Source organism: Camelina sativa, chromosome 9 (assembly GCF_030686135.1).
Source record: "Camelina sativa cultivar CO46 ecotype springtype chromosome 9, ASM3068613v1".
NCBI lineage: Eukaryota > Viridiplantae > Streptophyta > Magnoliopsida > Brassicales > Brassicaceae > Camelina > Camelina sativa.
The window spans coordinates 268,814-282,891 of NC_141888.1; the positions used below are offsets into that span (position 1 = coordinate 268,814).

At 34.7% G+C, this 14,078-nt stretch overlaps 1 protein-coding gene and 1 pseudogene across 1 annotated transcript; both read right to left on the bottom strand.

The window, feature by feature from the left end:
• Window positions 1–366: 366 nt before the first annotated feature.
• LOC147937517 (uncharacterized) lies at window positions 367–960 on the bottom strand. Its single transcript, XM_087464149.1, has one exon. The coding sequence runs from the start codon at window positions 958–960 to the stop codon at window positions 367–369; it is 594 nt and encodes a 197-aa protein (XP_087320275.1).
• Window positions 961–5,680: 4,720 nt separating this feature from the next.
• LOC109126356 (adenylate isopentenyltransferase 6, chloroplastic pseudogene) lies at window positions 5,681–6,390 on the bottom strand (annotated as a pseudogene).
• Between the last annotated feature and the right edge of the window lie 7,688 nt (window positions 6,391–14,078).

A 14,078-nucleotide genomic window follows, 5' to 3' on the forward strand; every position in this document is an offset into this window, starting at 1 on the left:
CTATGTTAATTTTAATTTAATTTGTTTAGCTTAATTATAAAACTCTATAATTTATTGTGTAGTCTTGAGTCCTTGTGGAATTTGACCCATAAGTACTGCAGTGATCTCTTAATTTGAGAGAGTAGCTCTAGGGTAAATTTGAGCATATCACCAACCAAAGTTTTTTTGGTTGTCCCAAAAGACACAATTGATGCCTCTATCAACATCACAATTTGGCTTACCCTCATTCATAATTTATTTATCATTTTTAAATGTATAATCGAGATGCATATCTTTTTGGGTCAAATATTTATCATTACTGATTTTTAGCACATACTCCCTCTATTTCTTTTTTCTTTGTCAATCCAAATCTTTCCATAAAGATAACTAAACCGGGTTGGTATGCCTCGGTTCAGAGGTTACAAGACTTAAGTTTTGATCGGTGGTTGTACCACATAACTGTGAAATTAAAGACAAGGAAGTTAAAGCGTTTTTTGCGATCTCATATGCTCTTCTGTTCATCTCACGAGGGACGAAATTGAAGCTGATCTCGTCGAAGTTCATGGTTCTTTCTAGGATGTCGTGTAGAATCCCGTGGATCTCCTTGTATTGGAGCTCAATGTTTGTTGCTTTGATAAGCGTCTGCGAATCTGAAGCAAGAGAAAGTTTCTGGTAAACCAGATCTGAGGCGTGTTGTAAAGCCCGATCCATCGCGAGTGCTTTCGCAATAAGGGGGGAGAGGACTTGTGTAGCTGCGTCTGATCCCTTGATCTCTACCTTCGTAATCGGGTCTAGGAACAACCATCCAAGTCCCGCCGTTTTTGATTCTTCATTCCAGGCAGCATCTTCGAAGCAATGGATAAGTTCATCATTCAACACTCTCATGACCTGTCTATCTTGGTTGGGTGGGTGTTTGATTTGTAGTTCATGCGCGATCCACCATTCTCTGGCATACGCAATGGCTTGGAAAACCGCTTCCATGCTTGAAATCGATTTCTGTTCAAAAACTAACTTGTTACGTGTCTTCCATCAGTGATTCCTACTGGAGGCAGGCATTTCAGTTTTCCAAGTAGCTCGATTCCCATTCTAAGGCTGGAGATCCGGGTGGGATCAAACGAAGGCATTAACGGAGCTTTGCACCATACCTGTTGAGCAAATTGACAATGGAAAAACATGTGAATGCTCGTTTCCTCTTGACCGCAGAGGGACACATTGCTGTGGGGTTTATCCCTCTGCTCCCTCTATTTCTAATTTATCATATTTTCAGTTTTTTTTCACACATATTAAAAAAACATATTAAAACTTGATTCTAAATGTTTTTTTTTTTTGTATTTTTTAATTTTCTATAACTCTAAACCAATAGTATCATTTAGTTTTTTTCTTGAAATTTTAATTCATTATCAAAACCTAGTAAAAGTACATTGGTAACTTAACAATAGGATTAATAGGATTAATAAGGAACCGAATGAGTATATGAATACTTATCTCATACATTTTCTTGATTTGAGACCTTTAATTAGCATACCTATGGTACCTTTTATTACAATTTACAATAAAATATTGATAAAAACAAACATAATATTGGTTGTCTTTGCCAAAACGTTTATGTATGAGCTTCTATTTATTTCGATTTCTCAAATATAATCTTGACTGCGACATTGAGTTGATAAGGTTTTTTTCTTTCTTTGGATGATTCATTGAGTTAATAGGCTACAATACTAATCTATTAATATGAGCAAATTGCCAGCGGACTTCTTCACGGCTGCTCCATCTTGGTTCTACAAATAACACTGCGCAAAAGAGCGGATCTTGCAGGGCATGGCTATTACAAATGCGGGTACGCCCCACATATTTAATTTATCAAACAAATTTCAGAATATTTTTTTTCTCAAAATTATGTTTAGAATAATTATTCTTATTGTTATTAAACTATTTTTAGTTATACAAATGTTTTTTAAAATTTTTAAAGTAATTTTTAAGTGTGTTGAGAACGAATGCTAGCATAGTATTTTAGTCCTGCAAACTTCGTAGGACGGGGCGTTGTAGGTCAAAAAAATTCAAACACGCCTGGATGGGTGGAATATTACTTATATAACTACAGTAGAGACCATAGTAAGAAGAGTAAGACCTGTCTCAACAATGTGTCGATGTCTTCGTTCAGCAAGACCATTGTGTTCTGATGTATGAGGAGGAGAAGTGAGATGAATGATGCCGTTGGATGAGAGAAAGTCACGAAGAACAAGAAATTCTCCACCATTATCAGAAAATAAAGTTCCCACTTTAGTCTGAAATTTATTTTCGACAAGGGCTTGGAACCGGATGAAGGCATCTCTGATCTGGGACTTAAGTTTAAGAGGAAAAAGCCAGGTATATTTTAAGTAGTGATCAATGATAAGAAGATAATACTTATAATTATCGATGGAGAGAACAGGAGATGTCCAAACATCAGTGAATAAATATTCAAGAGGTGTGAAGTGACCTTAGTGCAGTGGCAGGAGGTAAGTCTAACTGTAGAAGGCATCATCACACCCGGGATCGAGTCCCGGTTCCTACGAATGTAGGAATTTGGCTAATGGGCCGGCCAGTTGTGGTCCAATGGTTGACAAAAACAATATATATATATTCAAGAAGTCAAGTGGAGGTAATGGAGGATTGCGAAAATGAAAGTTTATGAGTTTTATTAATCAAACAGTCACTGCAGGGAAGAGGATGCGAAATAGGATTTAAATGCGGTAAAGAAAAACGAGATAAAATACTTTTGAGGATAGGATGGGAAGGGTGGCCTAGTCTAGCATGCCAATCTGCTGTGGTGGTTTTGACATCAGTGGTTGCCCAAAGAAAGTAGAAGCAAATGGCAAGGAGATAGGCCACTCATAAAGCTCATTCCTGGTGCTGTCTCGGAGTAACGGGACCCCCATTCTGAGATCCCTCACCTGAAAACATGAAGGATAGAATTGAACTGATACTTGATTAACGTTGCAAAGTTTGTAAACATATATAAGTTCTTTTGCATCGAAGGAACATAGAGAACATTGTTGAGATACAAAAGACGTGTAAGAGAGGGTAAAAATGTAGAACCAGTGTGGGTGATTGGTAACCCAGAGCCGTTGCCAATTACGACAGCTTCACCACCATTGTAGGGCTGCTGCAATGACAAGTTTGCAAGATCAGATGCAATGTGATGAGTAGCACCAGAGTCGAGTAACCAAGGGTCTGAAGTAGGTGTAGTAGCAAGGTTTGCCCGAGGCTGGGAGGAAGAATATTGAGCAAGCTGTGAACAACGACTTGCGCTGTGACCAAAAACGCCACAAATCCGACATTTGCCTTGATAGCCATGAGAGGGGTGATCAGAGCGTTGGTGAGAGTGTTGGTGCTGTTGATAGTTGCCACGATAAATGTGACGAGGCTGACCACACGAGTGAGTGTTTTGGTTATTGTTGCTGTTGTAGTTGTGGTTGCCAGAAGGGCGGTAGCTAGCAGTGTTTGCAGAGATCGGAGTGATGGATGAGGAAGACACCATGGTGAGAAGCTTGATTTCATAATTTAACAGCTTCTCATGAACCTCAGTTATCGAAGGAGTAACGTCACGAGCTTGGATTTGATCGACCACTTGCTTGTAGTCTTCAGAGAGGCCATCAACAATGAATTCAATCTGATCATCATGATCCATAGGCTTACCAAGGAGTGCAAGCTGTTCAAAAACGGGTTACAAACCCTTGAACATACTCATCAATGGACTTACTACCCTTTTTCTATTGCTTGATTTATTGGCGGATCTGTTGGACATGGCCACGACTAGGATTGGCGTAAGTCGAGGAAAATTTCTCCCAGATCTCAGCCGAAGTGGAAGTGGCAGAGAGGATGGGCTGAACCGAGACTGAAATGAGACCCAACAAAGCACTGTAGATCAACTGATCTTGCTGCTGCCAGTGCGTGCAATCAGGGTTGGTGGTGACAGCACCATTGGTAGTGATAGTCAACGGGGGTGCAACAATAGTTCCATCAAGGTAACCTGAAAGGGCATACCCGTTAAGCAGAGCATGGACTTGACGACTCCACATAAGAAAGTTGTCAGCCGTGAGCTTAGTGAAGTTCGCCATATTGACGCCAAGGAGAGCGGTGTTGTCAGAAGCAGCAATGGTTTCATAGGCCATTGAAGGAGAAATGGTCGAAAGAGAGAGAGGAAAAAGGAAAAAAAATAAGAAAGAGCGGCTAGGTTTTCTTGAGGTATCTCTTTGCTAGCTCTAATACCATATAAGCTTGTAGAAACTGATGATTTGTTATTGAGTATAAGGATACAATTTATACTCAAATTAATACACAAGAAAGGGAAGAAGATATATGTGCAGTAATTGTTAATAAAGCAGAGGAGAGATTAGAATCAATCAAATCTCCCATTACAGATATGGACATTCCTAATACGGTACACTAACTAATTAACTATCAATGCATCTTACTGGAGAGAGTTGTCGAAGAAGCTGTCATCATCCCATGGCCAAACACCACATGGTTGCACAAAAAAAGGTTCTCTAATGGATAAGAAATAGAACATGAGAAGGAATGCGGTTTTGTTCTGTTTGATTGTCCTGTAATGCTAGGCAAGGCTAATGAAACATCGTTCAGGTGTCATCATTACAGTCAATCATACACATCACTGAAGATATTTTAGTAATTTAGATTCACTGGTTGTTGGTCAGCTAGTGTTTCAAGCCATAAGAATTATATGAGACTTTGTACCTTCTGTTCAAGGAGTTTGTCAACAATGTGTTTATGCATCTTTAATGGAAGACCAGTAATAAGACCACACAGTGTAGTGTGTAAAACATTCACAGCATTCTCCACGGTTTTTAGAGAGTTTTCTTTCAACCTTCTTCTTGCTCTTTAGCCAAGAGAAGATGACAACATAGTATGCGTATGTTCTTCTATCTTCCTTTGCGAGAGAAATTAAAGATCCATTCACTATTGAGTTAAAATGTAGACTAGACACTGAATTGAAAAAATTTGAAGGATTCATTTTTCTCAAGCAAACTGTTTGTTTTGCCATGTGAGATACAGTAGAAGCTTCCATCAACATTACAACTTGGGTTTTTTGTCCTTTAGACAAGTTTTATTTCCACTGAAAGTGAAATCAAGATGGAACGTTAAGGCACATGATTTACTGAATTTTTGACACATGAGTTCTAATTTTGTAATGTTCCGATCGTAAAAATTTTGGGTAGGCCTCATGTATACTTCTGGTCAATGGGCCCATCTTTTTTAGTGGACTCCATGACCACTCCTGGCCTATGGTTCATCCATATCCTTCAAACATGCTCTCCTTCCCAACGTTTTGTCCTGGAAACTAATCCTTACGCGACACTGTCCATATCTAAAGTTCCCAGTGGAAAACTCCGTATCATAGTGGGTGGATTCAACTCCTTCAACCATGCTCTCCTTGCCCAACATATTGACCCAGAAACTGATCCTTTCACTCCTAATTCAAGTCTTTCTACGATATTCTCGAACCTGATGTACAAATGCTGCATCTTCTGGGTGGATGTTTCCGAGCCGGTCCTGTTGCAGCATATATGCAACCACATCGACCAGATACTCGAGTCAGGATTGTTCGAGCAGCTCGCAGCTTTCTATGACCCTATAGTAGATTCAGAGCCGAGACTTGGGGTTCATAAGAATATAGAGGTAGTGAAGTTTGATCGATACTTTAGACTGTACCAAACAGACTACTATAGTATCGATCAAACTCCTCTACCCCTATAGTCTTCCGAACCCCATGTCTCGGCCCTGAATCTACTATAGGGTCATAGAAAGCTGCGAGCTTCTAGAACAGTCCTGACTCGAGTATCTGGTCGACGCTGTTGCACATGAGCTTGAACAGACTGGCTCCGAAACATCCACCCAGAAGATGCAGCATCTGTTGTACCTTAGGTCCGAGAATGTTGAAGAAAGACTCAAATTACAACCGAAGGATCAGTTTCCGGGTCAAACGCCGGGCAAGGAAAGCATGATTGAAAGATTTGGATCCACCCACTGTGATAGAGAGTTTTCCGTTAGAAATGGACACTGTCGCTAAAGAACAAAGCTCTGATGGGGTAAGTTTACCATCTTCCAGGCAAAAATCACCAAGAAGATGGTGCGGGACTCCACCTTGTTCATGGACTGGGATAAGATTTGCTATAATCTCTATGCCACTTTAGATTTGCATTTTATCAGAGTTAATGATCTGGCCAGAAAAATGTTTGGCGAGATCGACGGAGAGCCGTGACTTGCCAGTGCCGGCAGTTCCTGTGATGAGGATCGGGCCACCTTTTCCTTGGAAGTGTTTGGCCCTGATTGGACGATGCACATGGTCACTGATCGTGGTCGCCCCGAAATAGTAGTGACGGTGGAAAGGGGAGAATGGCAAAATGGTGATTACATCACAAGGTGATGAGTGCTGCCATATATATATTTTTTTGGTAGAGATCACGAAACTATGTTGGTTTTTTTTGTTGTTGTTATTGAATGAAAACTTTTTGCTTTAACTTAGCTCTCCCCTCAGTGGTGATGTGCCTTCTTGTTTATATAGTCCGTTCATATCTATCTGTATCTGGAAAACCTAGTATAATATATTTTGTAACATGATAATAAATGCAAATACGTACGTACGTACATGCATATCCCTATATATTATAGTAGTGTAGAAACAGAAAGAGAAAATTGTAACTAATATCATAAACATCTTTGACAAATTAAATTATGTCCCCCCATTGTTAATTTCTTTGTTTTAATGTATTATTAAGTTAAGACCAAAAGACAAAGATGCATGCATACGCATGTTTCATGTTTGTCACCCTGACATGAAAGAAGAAATTTTGTTTTTTAGTTGTTTTGAAAAAGAAGTTTAGATTAAATTTTTAACATTGCATGGATCCTTATTTTAGCACGGATAACACTTAACTTAAGAGTATTATATGCAATGTTCAAATGTTAAATCTAGAACTCCTTTAAAAAAAAAAACGTTCGTGCATGTCAACGTGGGGAACATGTATATTTATAATCATAACACACTATATATTGCTCTTTATTCTAATAATAATTTATCAGTAAAGATTGTTAAAATTGTTCTAACGTAGTTTGTAAGAATTTTAGTTTAATGAAAGTTTTAAATACGTTACAAAAATATTAATAATCCTATTGTTAGAATGAAGAGCTAAACCAGGAATTTTTTTTTGGATTGGCTCAATAGAACCATACAAGTTTCGACCATGCCCATGTTTTTAAACAGCTTACAGAAATTCCCCGTATCCTATGTAGCAGACTGTAACCGTCCAAACCACTACCCAAATTAATGTCTGGATGATGAGAGAGATACTGGAAGCTTCCAAGTTCCAGAGATCAGTCAATGCGGGAATTAAGAGAGATGCCTAAGTGAGAAATTAAGTTTTTTTTTTAAAAAAAAAAAAAAAGAAAAAAAAAAGAGAAATTAAGTTTTAAGTATAAATAATTAAATATTCATTGTTTTTTTTTTTTGACGATCAATTAAATATTCATTGTTAAGAGACGTTACTTTTGAGATATTTAGTGTGTGTCAGGGAAGAGAAACTGAGAAACATGTGAATATTTTGGATTTATATGGTGAAGTTTAAATCACTAACTGCCATTTAAAAGGAGTGGATTAGGAGGGCGCAACAAATACAAATGCTTTTTCAGATAACCCGAAGAGAAATCTGAAGAATCAAACAAACTGTTTGGCCAATATATAATTAATCTTCGGATTTTGAAACGTTTACTAAAATATATTAATAAGCATTTCACAGAATTTGATATGTGCCTTTCCCAAGAGTGAGAGCACGACGGTTACGAAGGAAATATTGTTAGAAATTTGATTATCTTTGATAGTATCAAATACTAGTATAATTTGGCATGTGTAAGAAATTTGATTATCATCACCATATCGTATTTTTATACTAATGTTAATAAATGTCTCAGTCATAAGATACTATTTTTTTCTCTTTTTTTTTTTTAAAATAATTTTACATCCTCTATATAATAAAACGGAAGTACACAGTACACAACAATTTTTGTAGATTATATAATTCTAGACGACATACAGGTAGACAGGGCAGAATTTTCGACCTTATGTCTAGAAACGCAAATGTAAGTGTGGACTCTCTGGCATGCCAAGCGCGTACCTCCCTGCATTATGTTTTGTATGTAAACAATTTTCCACCAAATTGGCTCGTTTTAGCTAATCTTTTGTTGATAAAAAAAAAGTACACAACAATTTTTGTAGACTATATAATTTCTATAACTTGGTTACAAAATAGGTTATAGATTAAATATAGTTTGGTTACAAAAAAGATTATAAATTAATTGCTCCAAGCTATATGAATACACTTAAGAATATCCAAAAAAAATATTCTGAAAGAGAATATTCTAATGATTTATATAATTTCCAAAATAAATTCTTTAGTATTATTCCATGTATTGTTACAATATATATACTGTTATAAATCAAAATGAACAAAATTTTAGCAATTTATCACAATTAATCGTGATTTCCGGGATCTTATTGAACAGTTAAAACTAAAATCTTACCTAAGCACGGGTCATACTAAAACACTTTTACCAAACATGTTCAAAAATTTAAATAAAAATAAACAACAAACATAACCATTTCTCATACATAAATATACAAAATTAATAATATAAAGCTTACAAAATATGTATTTTTTTCAAGCCATCATATTTAACATATGATTTTGTTTCATAGTTTTTTATCCAAAATTTTTTTTAGAAAAAATCATATAATTATATTTTATTCTAAAATTATAATATAAATAAAAGAAATTTCAACCCGTGCTCTAACACGGGTCCTAAGTATTTTAAAATCAAAGATATTATGATGTATGCAGTACATAAGATTAGATTCTAAAATCTAAGAAAAAAATATATTGTACCCAGTTAGTGTCCTTAATTCTACTCATGAAAACATAAAGGACGAATCCTAGAGGTCACATAGATCTAGTGTCAACGACTTAAGAGATGACTATATTATTTATGGGGCTAAATCCAGATATCCTATTAACCAGAAACAATATTATATTATTTTAATATTAATATTTTTAAAGATCTGTTTTTGTGTTTTTCTTTTACTTTTTAAATGATGTTTACAGAGCCTAATTTGAAAATATAATTTCAAAGAATTTAATATATGAAAATTGAAAATATAAAACTTTGAAAGCTGAGCTTTTAAGATCTTTGAAAATTGTTGAGCTTTTAATTAATAACTTTACTCTAGATATTAACAAAACTATTAAGTTAAAATTGTTTGAAGAGAAACAAAAAGTAACACATGCAAGTAAACTCAACTTTAATTAGAAATCTAGATAATTTTGAAATTATGAAAGTGACTGGAAAAGCTTGACTAAACTTTTGTTTAATTTTATATGTGAAATTTTATGTGTATCATCTATTCGACTAACATCACATGAAATTTTCTCCAAATAAAAATTTATACGAGGTCACTTTCTTAAATAAAAATAAATAAATCATAGGTCAACAGTTATCGAAATTCTTAACGAATTTCAAATTATCTGAAGTCATCACGCCCTTTGTGCAGCCTAGATCTTGGTCTACTATCTTTAGATCTTGGTCAACTATCGAGTAAGCTATGCATGCTCCTTGATTTCTTGTCATAGCGAGAAACATAATACTGTATATTTCTTTTTACCTCTCTTCCAGTTTTTGGTACTTTCATTTCGACTTTTTTTGAAAGATTTAAAAGAAAAAATATTGAAACTGTTGTAAACTATATTATAAGCTTGTAGGCAACAAGATGTGTATTATAAGATGAATCAAAGGAAAAGATATCTAGAGAGATGAGTGTATGGATTTGAGAGAGAAAACTAGAGAGAAGCTAGAGAAAAACTTAGAGAGATACAAAGACTTCTCACTATTTTTCTCTTCTACATGACTCCTATTTATAGAATGACAATACAAAGAAAAGGGTAGAGAAGTTGTTGACAAGTGGTGTACAAGTGTCACAAGTGTTACATGCATTGCATGAAGGAGGGACACTTGTGGTGATGTATACTCACACAATTTTATAACACTCCCCCTTGAGTATCCATCACTAGTGATGAGTTACATACTACCTCATTAAAAACCTCATCATGGAAAAACCCAATAGGATAAAAACCATGACAAGGAAAAAAGAGTACAGTAGTGTAAACTCCCCCTCGAAAAAACTTCACAGATCTCGTAGATGTCGCATTCCAATACTATGAATATGCTTTCTGAATGTTGAAGTAGGAAACACCTTTGTAAACATGCTTTATAGTTTCCAACGTTAGTGATGCAATCTCCCCTTTCATCATTGACATTCTCTGTCGAGGTCGATCTTTTGCGTATTATTTGCTGCCTCGTTAAAAACCTTGTTATAGAAAACCCCAGTGGGATAAAAACCATGATAAGGGAAAAAGAGTGCAGCCACGCGAATCATCATATTCTCCCCCTGGAAGTATCATCTTCAAAATATGCTTTTTGATCTTTGAAGATGCATTCTATATGAGGTAGTCGGAAGCACATCTGTAAATAACTCTGCTACATTGTTACTTGAGTTGATTGACTGGCTATCAACTTCTTTATTCTTCTTGAGTGTAAGAGAGGAATATGTCTTCTTTTGTCGCTCTTGGTGTAGCTTCCTTTGAATATGGGCGACATATACAACAATGTTGTTGGCTTTGGTGACCACTTCGGTTGCTTCTAGCTAATGGGTCTCAACAAGCATTAACTAGTTGATGCTGATTGAACCCTCAGTTCGAAGTTCTTCACCAACATGTTACGACGCTCCAGGCTTAGGCAGGTAACTATTAGTTGATGTTCGGGCATCATCTGAGCCATTATGGATTCTCGATATGGCATATGAAGCATAGTTATTTTGGCATGACTTGAATAAGCGACGACCAAAGTCTGTCACTAAAACGTCCCGAAGTCGCTGTTTTGTGATATATCTTTATATACATCCGATATAAATCTTCCACCTACAAAAACAACAAGACCAAACATGGGGCTTCTAAAAGATAGTAAGTCCAAGTTGATCATACCTTTGCAATAGAAGATACGTTTTAACTCATCTCAAAATCTACTCATAGAGAATGAGTTATATGCTGCAAAGAGATTAGTAGAAAATGCTTATGCAAAATTCATAAGATATATAAATAATGTTCGTCAGCATTTATACATGATCTTAATTATATGAATATATATATATATATATATATATATATATATGACTTCCTTTAGAAGTGACTAATATAACATTTATTTTGATAGATGTTTAGTTTAGAATATCTAGAGACATGTCTTTCCAAGATCTTTTATTTTAAATAACTCTTCAAGAGTTTTTTGATGATGTTCAAAATCATCACTGTTATGAATTCTCGAGAACATAATTATGATATCATATATATTCGGGGTAAGCTCTTCAAGCATCCCATGAGGCATATTTCAAGTCATTCATATAGCATCCATTTTGTTTGATAAGGTATATTAACAAAACATGGCGCGACACACCATTTTGTTATATCATTATACCCTTTTGATGCTTTGACCACTAGTCCAAATATTACTCGTTTTCATACGAGTTTATATAGACTTGATTACCTCTTTATTGGCCAATATATATATCTATACGCTCACAGAGCGGAGATTTATGATCCTCATTAATCACATTGCGCGATATAATATTTTTATTGTCGACATTATGTCTTTGGTTCCATATTTCCCGTAATGACATGGTTAATCGAGATCTCTTTAATCATTATATAAATGATCTTATTCAGGTACCTGATTTCGTTATTAACCATATCAATCGGTTTCTCTACTTCTCAAGAGAAGTATCTTGCTCCTCTTTAGGAGTCTGTGTGCTCCTCTCTGGGAGTCTATTAGCTCTTCTTAAAGAGTCTATCTACTCCTCTTTAAAAGTTCATTTGCTCCTCTTTTGAGAGTATAATCCTCTTTTTAATTTGCTCCTTCTTCTTTTCGAGGATTTTATTTATCATAGGAACCAAAGTAGTCTATCACGTTTCTTATGTGTCATAGACTTAGTATGTCATCCGCCAGAGACATATTTTTATTGGAGCATTTTTAGCTAGGATGTGAAATTTCTTAGAACTTCAAGTTCATATTTATTTATGTGGGTATCAATAATTATCTGAAATCTCATCCATCAGCTTATTGCATTTGATTTGCAATATATGTTTTGAATAGTGATCTATTGAACTTTTGAATACTTTCAAGTTCATATTCATTGTATTCATTTGTTCAAAGATTACTATTCAATGATTCTCCCATAATGAAGGGGAACTTTTATCATCCAACTTGATGAGATGCAAATCTTGCAATACGCACATCTCTCATAAGATGGCTCTATATTATTAGAGCGGAGACTTATCTCCCGCATCTATATATTTCATTCTCTTTGGATGATATTTTTATGTGGTGTAGAGGAGCATTTACAATATATATTACACACCCATAATATTCAAAATGAGAAATATTTAATCTCCAACCATGAATATATAACATGCGATAAATAAATCTTTCAAACTGTTGGCCTCATATATAATATATTTTACATGCAAAGTTGCATGTTCCATGTAAAAACATAGAGACTACATCACCATGAATCGTTTTACAATCTTTTGGAGTTGCACTATGAACGATTCATTATAGCTCATTTTGAGAGTGAACATCATGGATGTTACACTTTATCACATGTGACATATATGTGATAAATTATGGGATATGACTTCACCAAAGTTATATCGCTATGGGGTTTCAAATTCACCAAAATTTATCTACTTATTGTCGATGTGTGATTCTTTTAATTCTCCCCCTCGAGATGATAACTCTTGGAGTTCAATCATCTCGTACTGAATCCCACTTAAGGATCAACAACATACCGATTTCGGTCATGTGTATTATCTTAGATTTTTATAAAGATGCGAGTCTAGTATCATCCCCTCTCAAGATGATGACTTTTCATGACTATTCATCTTGCACCGAATCTTACTTTCAGATCGGTTGTATTCGGGGTTTAATTTAGGGATTTATTAAAGAAATCAAACCATCATATATATACAGTGAGCTTGTTAATCCAAAAAGGATGGTGAATGAGCCAACATTATATGATTCTGAAGGCATACCACAGAATTAAGGAGGAGGTATACAACCATCGACTCCATAAATAATAAATAGAATTTTAAAATTAATTTTAATAAACTGATACAAATATAATATAAATTATATTACCTCAGAAAATGTGAATGGAGGCATGCAATGCTTGAATAAGCTTATTTTTCTTTTCATAAATTTCAATGATATTTAATATCATTTATAGATCATGATGGATTGATTAGTTATGCTATGCTTAAAGGAAGCATTAGTAAATTTCATATTTTACTATTATTTTGCCATCTTTATTTTTGCATGATATAATTATATATATATATATATATATGTGTGTCTCCAATATGGTTGAACATGCGATAACATATTTATTTATTGTCTCAATATAATAATTTTATACAGACAAAATGTCTTTGAAACTCCATGAGTTTATTTGAGACTTTGGAGAACACAAGACATCGATAATTAGACCTTCCAATTATTTTTTTGCACTGTCTAAAATATATTGACATTTGCCTAATATATTCTCATAAGAGAAATATATTTTTGATTAAAGACATTTCATTGTCTTTAAATCTTATATAACACATATAATTATTCTTTACGAATAAATAAAATTGAATAAACAAACATATAAATTCAGAAAATAAAATTAAGAGCTATAGCCTTATATATAAGAATTTAATAGACATAACTTTTCTTTAATCGTTGGCAGAGCCTATCATATATAATGATCAATCCATAAAAGACAAAGCTTTTTATTTCATCATTAATGAGGCAGAACCTCTATATGTATAATGATCAGTCCGGAAATGACATAGCCTTATATTGATCGTATAGGAGGCATAGCCTGCCATTTTTAACAATCTTTCCGGAAAAGACATAGTCTTTTGTTAGATCTGGAAGGAGGCAAAGCCTAGGGGTGT